This window comes from Epinephelus moara, chromosome 22 (genome assembly GCF_006386435.1).
Source record: "Epinephelus moara isolate mb chromosome 22, YSFRI_EMoa_1.0, whole genome shotgun sequence".
Lineage (NCBI taxonomy): Eukaryota > Metazoa > Chordata > Actinopteri > Perciformes > Serranidae > Epinephelus > Epinephelus moara.
This window is the reverse complement of record NC_065527.1, coordinates 33,686,573-33,694,515: the sequence shown is the minus strand read 5'-3', so window position 1 is coordinate 33,694,515 and position 7,943 is coordinate 33,686,573. Positions and strand designations below refer to the sequence as shown.

Below are 7,943 nucleotides of genomic sequence, written 5' to 3'. Positions count from 1 at the left end.
CACTCCGAGTTCCCCCAGGAGCGAGACAGCTGATCTTGCTATGAATCCCCTACACCCCACTTCCACTGGACAAATCCTAGTTTTCCATCCTCGCTGCTCAGCCACCCATCCCCTCCATAAAACACTGGACTCATATAAAAGCACATTCAGCAACAGATTCATTCTGCCCCGCTGCTCAAAGGGCCGCCACAGAAAAACATTTTTACCTGCTGGCATACAATACAATGCCTCCCTATAACTGTAAATTCACCCGCTTTAATCCATTTCACATGCACTTTTAAAAATTTTATTTAGCTTTTATTATGCTTTTATTGTTTTACCTGCGCACTAGCTGGGGGGGGGGGGGGGGGGGGGGTATTTATGTAGTTATTGTATTCTCTGTTTCTGTGATATATGTTTTTGTCCTTGTGTCTTGATATTTTTATCAGCTGCTACAACATTTTAATTTCCCTTTGGGGATAAATCTATCTATCTATCTATCTATCTATCTATCTATCTATCTATCTATCTATCTATCTATCTATCTATCTATCTATCTATCTATCTATCTATCTATCGTAGTGTAGTGTAGTGTAGTGTAGTGTAGTGTAGTGTAGTGTAGTGTAGTGTAGTGTAGTGTAGTGTAGTGTAGTGTAGTGTAGTGTAGTGTAGTGTAGTGTAGTGTAGTGTAGTGTAGTGTAGTGTAGTGTAGTGTAGTGTAGTGTAGTGTAGTGTAGTGTAGTGTAGTGTAGTGTAGTGTAGTGTAGTGTAGTGTAGTGTAGTGTAGTGTAGTGTAGTGTAGTGTAGTGTAGTGTAGTGTAGTGTAGTGTAGTGTAGTGTAGTGTAGTGTAGTGTAGTGTAGTGTAGTGTAGTGTAGTGTAGTGTAGTGTAGTGTAGTGTAGTGTAGTGTAGTGTAGTGTAGTGTAGTGTAGTGTAGTGTAGTGTAGTGTAGTGTAGTGTAGTGTAGTGTAGTGTAGTGTAGTGTAGTGTAGTGTAGTGTAGTGTAGTGTAGTGTAGTGTAGTGTAGTGTAGTGTAGTGTAGTGTAGTGTAGTGTAGTGTAGTGTAGTGTAGTGTAGTGTAGTGTAGTGTAGTGTAGTGTAGTGTAGTGTAGTGTAGTGTAGTGTAGTGTAGTGTAGTGTAGTGTAGTGTAGTGTAGTGTAGGCTTGGCTTGGCTTGGCTTGGCTTGGCTTGGCTTGGCTTGGCTTGGCTTGGCTTGGCTTGGCTATCTGGATGATACATTTCCAAAGTCTTCTAAAAGGGGTGTGTTTATCACATACAGCTGAGAAAGTGGATTTAAAATAGTCCGAAACTACATCAACATCAGCCATTTGTGAGACAATACCCAGGTCACTGTTAAATAGATTGTGCAAAAAAATAAATAAAATGTTTAAATTGTCTCTTATAGATAAAACATTGTTTATAATTTTAATTTCTGTCATGCACACAACTGCACAGTCATCACTAACATCGTTACAAAAAGTTCCAATCAGAGAATGTGATTGTTTGTAAAAATGAGATCCAGTAGTGTAGATTTAGCTAGTTCTTTTTGGTTTAACCAGGTTGGCGATTTCATTAACTGAACCACACAAAGAGAGTCACAGATGTCCTTGAATAAGTCTATGGTTGACAATAACCAGTCCCAGGTTAGGTTTCCAAGTAAAACCAATTATAGTGGCTCTCCTTCCATGAAGTTACTGATGTAGTGATGCAATGTCAGTAAACTTAATTGACACCTGCTGTAGGCATCGGCTGTAATGCACAAATCAAAATGTCTAAAAGCATTTATGTTTCCTCTTTGCCACTTCATTTATTGCTTACAACTATTTACAACTTTTCTTGTATCCAGGTAGATCATCAATCACACATATTTGTAGCCTAAACAAATTTTAAGCAGGGTTCCCTTCCCAGGTTAATGAAATATCTGGAAAAGTCATGAAGTTGGAAAACTGTTTTCCAGACCTGGAAAAGGTTTGGAATCTATGAAAGCACATTGCACTCACGAATTAAAAAAAAAAAGAAGACACCTTATCTCATAATTTGAGAAAAGATCTCATAATTATGGAAAAAAGCAATCATTGGTAGACACTAGATAAGACAGTGAATGATGGCGCTATGGCAATGAATGTGTTTTATCTGTTTTAATGTAGCACATCATGGTTATTAATGACCTATTTTCTTAATTGTGCACATTTTAAGGTTTTTGATTATTTCGGGTTGACTAAGCCTGTGAAATATCTGCCTACATTAACTTTACAACATATCCAAAACCAGGGAGAAATTGAGGCTTTGATAGGGAGCTATTGAAGATAATAGCTGCCAAAAAATGCAAATATCAAATATTAAACTTTAGTCACCCCTCTGTCCTGAGATGCCTGCAGAGTGTTGACATGCTAGTATTTATGCCATCCTCATTTTTAAAAGAGATTAATATTTTCCAGTGTTTCATACTGAGGAGATAGGAAAAACAGATTAATTGCAATAGCACTATTATTCACTGTCTTATCTTGTGTATAGCAATGACTACGAGATCCTCATCTTATAATTATGAGATCTTATTTCGTAATTATGAGTTAAAGTGTCTGTTTTTCTGTAGAAAGTTTTGAAAATACATTGTTTTGGGTACTGTTTAAAATATATTCATATTTATCCTAAAACGTCTAAATTTATGCAAAATGCTGCGCTGCATGACCATTAAAACCTTACTACATGTTGCATATGCAGCTAGTTAGCGTTGGAAATGTCTGATGAGCAAGAACAGTTAGCAAGCGCTAACAGTTTACTCATCTGCAAATGCCTGGGATGTGCATGTTTCATAATGTTTGGCTTTTGAACGACAAATATAATACATGGCTCAAGATAGAGGCAAATCCTAGCTGCTTTGGATGTAGGCTCTGCACCAAAATGTTGATGTTGGCAACATGGAGGAAGCAGCTCTGGTCAGCCATGTTAAAGGGGAAAAGCATCTGGAAAACCAAAAGGGCAGTCAACAGATTGCCAGTGTCGGCACAGATTTCATGCCTGCCGTAGCCACACAAGATAACGTTACCACTTTGTGTCTACTGTATGTGTAGACACAAAGGCATTCCATTTCATATTCCATACTATATGTTTGCTGCAGTTTCTGTCTGAGGGTATAGCATACTGGAGTAAGAGCCTAAATATTGCACCTGAGGATTGCTACATAGGCCTTCCTATAATAAATGACTTCAGTCAAGTCGTGGAAATGGGGAAAAACATGATGGAAAAGTGTTTGAAAACTGTTTGTTTCCCCTGGCATCTAACACACATGGCTGCAATTACCTTTCCTGTATGAATGCAGTGTTGTTACTGCCACACAGTGTACAGAAAGTGTATTACACTAAAATTAAACACAAAAGCAAACATGGATAAATAGTTCTTACTCTCTGGCTGCTACTTATTTTGGCAGGCAGACACTACAGTTCTAAATGATGAAAAAAGAGCCAATTAACACACATAATGTTCTTAGGGTCAAAGGTAACCTGTACACACAATCGTGCTGCATCCTTTTTCCGCTGTGAGGGTCCAACGGACAGAGGGATGTCGTATGCTGTAAAGCCCTCTGAGGCAAATTGTGATTTGTGATCTTGGGCTTTATAAATAAAACTGAAAATTGAAATTGAAAGGCAGTGTAGAATCACAGGGTGGTGTGGCTTCACTAGTTAAAGTGTACCCTTATAAATGGCTCTCACACCAATTCTCAGTCCAATTGTGAAGAAAATGAAAAAAGGAAAGTGGCCACTTCATTTGAAGCCTAAGGTGGGCAGTAATATGAGACCACAATGTGTGGCATATATGTGTGAGCCGTTTTGAAAGAATAATGTAATTCCTCTGACTTCAGTGCAGTTTTGTTTGCTGATGGACTGAATGCAAGAGCACCCCTTCCCCTTTTTTTAACCCAGTTGCAAAACAGTGATGTCAAACAATTTTAACTGAAGCTCCAATGACTAGCTTGTCCCGGAGCTTTCAGCTGCATCTCATGGTCTTGCACAGCAGAGGGAATTTACCCAGTTGTACCCAGTTCTCATCACATGACCTTCAGACAGAATGGATCTAATGTGATAACAAGTGGTTGTCTGTGGTGGGGAATGACTTTCTGTACACAACTGAGCAAACTCCATCTGCTGAGAGAGGCCAACCACGAGATGTGGTTGAAAGCTCTGCAAAAAGCAAATAAGGGGACCTTGATTCGTGATATTTTTGTCACACCACTGTCTCCACAGTCAAGACTTGACTTTCACGCTGAAGTCATGTCCTTCATTTTGAAAGAGGAGAAATCTTAAACCCATAATGTGTTGCAGACTGGTGAACATGGTCCATCTCTAGTGCTACAGAAGATGATGCCTTTAAAACATGTCTGGTTTCGTTAACAGCAGGATGAGGTGGAGGTGTTTCCTTGCACCCCTCATTAAACAAACATGATATTCACACTTTGATGCAGCTCTTACCATTTCTCTTATTTTGTCCACCTGTTTTGTTTAGACAGGATCATCATTCATTTTGTTCTGTGTTTATTTGTTGTAATGACAAAAGTGTACAGTTGTAGAGAATTATACATGTACACCATTTTGTGGATTTGCTGTCAGGTTGACTCAATGGAGCTTTCTGAGCAGACCATGTTGCCTGTTCCTGGTTATGATAACAAGGTGGAGTTTGGAACCATGTTGACCTTTGCATACCCTATAGAAGGCCATGGTGAGTATTTGTGACTGTCTGGTAATATGATACATGTGCTGGTGCTTGTTCTGTTTCATGTTATACATAATATGATTTCCTTTCTCCCCTGTATTTAAGATGGAGAGGTGGTAGTGTCCACCACCCGTCCTGAGACTATGCTAGGAGATGTGGCCATAGCTGTTCACCCAGATGATCCTCGATATCAGGCTAGTACCAACTTTTGATACAAGTTGTAATTAGAGTGAGGCAGTCTTGGACAGCTCTCTCTCATTTCATGCTGAGCAGCTGGTGCACAGAGGACTTGTGTGAACTTGTTTGCCCTCAGCTCCCGCCTACTACTGGGGGAGGAGGTGTGAGCCATTGGGAGTTAACCATACACTTGATGTACATACAGTACAATATGAGAAAATCAAACCAGTGCGCCAAAAGCGTTAGAAATGCTTCAGAGAGTTTTACCTTTAAGGAAAATTCTGGCTTTTTGTGTCTTACTTGTCTTTTTTGTAGTTGTAGCCATCCTTGCTATCAGTAATGGCACCAGTGAACTGACTAAGTTAATGATTGAGATCTGGGAACTCTGTGCCTTTGCTTAAGTAAGGCAGTCAAATGATCAGACTGTTTGGAAACAAACCTTAAGCTATCACAAACTTCCTTGGAAGAGAAAATGAAGGCAAACTAAAATGATTACTTAAAAAAGTGTTGAAATCATCAATCCAATTTACAGACCAGCAAGTCTTCCAATTTATAAAACCACGTAAATCATTTCTTCCTACCCTCAAATATGACCCACAGGAGTGTTTTCTACAAAAGCGCCCCTACTGTCATATCTAACCGAGAAAATCGGTCTTCTTCCTAAACACATTATGAACTTTTGTGAAAATGGTCACAAATGGTCGTCAAAACTCTTTGGTTAGTTTTAGAAAAAAAAATGGTTGGGGTCAAAATAAGTATGTTTGTTACTAATGTTATGCAAAGTATAACATATGTCATGCGATATATGATTCATACATCACCTCACCTGACATACTAGGTAACGTAGTTAAAATAAATACTCTGCGTTCCAATACCCCTACTACTATACTATTTAGTATATTAGGAAAATATTTAGCATGTCCCAATACATAGTGTGTCAAATGCAGTGTGACAGAAATACCAGGATGTTCTACTGCATGCAGTCACATTATGTGGTATGCAAGCTATAGGGCTGCAGCGATATGCCGGTTTTAAGGTATACCGTGATATAAAAGTTGATGGTTATCATACCATGTACATTTGCTCATCTACGATATAAGGTCAAAGTGCAATAGTATGAAGAAGTGGTACGTCCCAATTGTGTGCATACTGCATGCAACAGTACGTATATAATAAGGACAGCTGCAGTATGTACTAAAAGTAAAAAGAAAAAATATTTGATTCGGAATGCAACTTGACTTTTGGTTTACATGGAACATGAACAGCAGTCTCCTGGGTGACAATCCTATTTTGTTTGATCCACCTGTCTACCCCAACCGCCTTCTTATGCAGACTTTCTCACTCTTTATGGTACGTTGTCTGACTTCCTCCTTTGCTCCTGTCATAATTACTAATGCCACTAGAGGTTGCCACCAAACAATAACATAGATAAGTGTTGTAATAAGCTGCTTGTACAAATGACCACTGTGGTTGTATTTTGGAGGACAGTCTTGCTACCATAGTGTCTAAAGGCCCTGACACACCAAGCCGACAGTTGGCTGTCAGTCAGAGTTGGGCCGTTGGTGAGCGTCTGCCAGCCTCGTTGGCACAGTGGAGCCCGCTGGTGAATGAAACCACTCTGATTGTCAGTTCAGCTATGCACACAAGAAGAGAAACAGAAGTGAGGAGAGTTAACAACAAGCCAAATTCAAGAGGAAGTGAGGTCGAAAGAAACTTGTTATATGAGGTAAAGTTTTTTTTCTTTATCCATTGAGCTCTTAAGCATAAACGTTTCCTGATAGTTTGTGTTATTGTTCACTGGCGCACAGTAAATATGCTCCGTCCTTTTAACCTTGGATTGTGTTGTTTTTAATATGCTAACTGGCTAACTAGTGCCAAGACGGTTTTCTGTTATCCCTCTTTGGGTGATGATTACAGATGAATGCTGTCTGCTGGTGTGGAAGTGTATGTCCTCTCATGCAGGCACAGAACATTTTAATTGGTTGGCTGTCAGTTTGGTGTGTTCGTGTGCAACTTTTTGGCTGGACACAGCACAGCAGGGGGCTCTTCTTGCTGTTAGTTCTCCGATGTTGGTTTGGTTTGTCGGGGCTGTTTCAGACCTGTGTCCTGCTTGATCTTTGACCTACTGTAGTTGTGTGTACCCTGTGTTCCTGTTCGTGACATTAGGGCAGATGATATGGATAAAATTTACCATGATCACTGGTGAAAGAAGTACTCAAATCCTTAATTTAAGTAAAAGTAGCAATACCACAATGTAAAAATACTCCATCACAATGAAATGTCCTGCACAGATTGAATGCACATTAACTAGCACCATGTCAGAAGTTAGAGGGGAATTCAGTTCTCGTTGGAGCTTCTAACAACTCATAGACATTTGAAAACACAACAAGGAGCCCCGCATAGACTCAGTTTTTTGTAAGAGATCATGACCAATAAGTATAGAGTAAAAATGACAATATTTCCTTTTGATTACATCACCACTGATCCAAGTATTTCATTCTTTATCACAATATCGATATACAGTACATTGCAGTATTCAGACCCCGTCACTGTTTTCACATTTTGTTATGTTGCATCCTAATGCTTAATTAATTAAAATTCATTTTTCCCACAGCCAAAGGAGGATTTTAGAATTATTTGCAAATGTCAGAGTTCCCACATGAAATTCCTGAAAGTTATATTAGAAAAAACTGTTTGAAATTAACACAATGTTTGGAAAAGTTTTGAATATACATTGTTTTGGCTATTGTTTAAAATATATTCATAAATATACTAAAACATCTAAAGTTACGCCGAATACATTCCTGTATTACTTATTTAACATCTTGTGTTGCACTGCGTGACCATTAAAATGTCTCTGGTATCACTATCACTCGCTAACAGTTTGCTTCTCTGCAAATGCCTGGGATGTGCCTGTTTAATCTTATAAAGCTTTTGGAGTAAGAGCCTAATTATTGCGCCTGATTATCACTACATAGGCCTACCTATGATATACAACTTCAGTTAAGTTATGGTATTAAGAAACAAAAACATTTAGATTGTTTATGATACTTGAATTATCTAAGGTGTCCTCAAATTT

The 7,943-nt window shown here is 38.8% G+C and overlaps 1 protein-coding gene across 3 annotated transcripts in view; it reads left to right on the top strand.

Annotated features, from left to right (window-relative positions):
- vars2 (valyl-tRNA synthetase 2, mitochondrial) overlaps positions 1–7,943 on the top strand; it is a 115,460-nt gene that overhangs the window by 37,569 nt on the left and 69,948 nt on the right. For all 3 annotated transcript variants that reach the window (XM_050033968.1, XM_050033966.1, XM_050033967.1), the window contains exons 10-11: positions 4,585–4,693; positions 4,793–4,881. In XM_050033968.1, the coding sequence (XP_049889925.1) occupies positions 4,585–4,693; positions 4,793–4,881 (198 nt within the window). The remainder of the gene's footprint in view (positions 1–4,584; positions 4,694–4,792; positions 4,882–7,943) is intronic.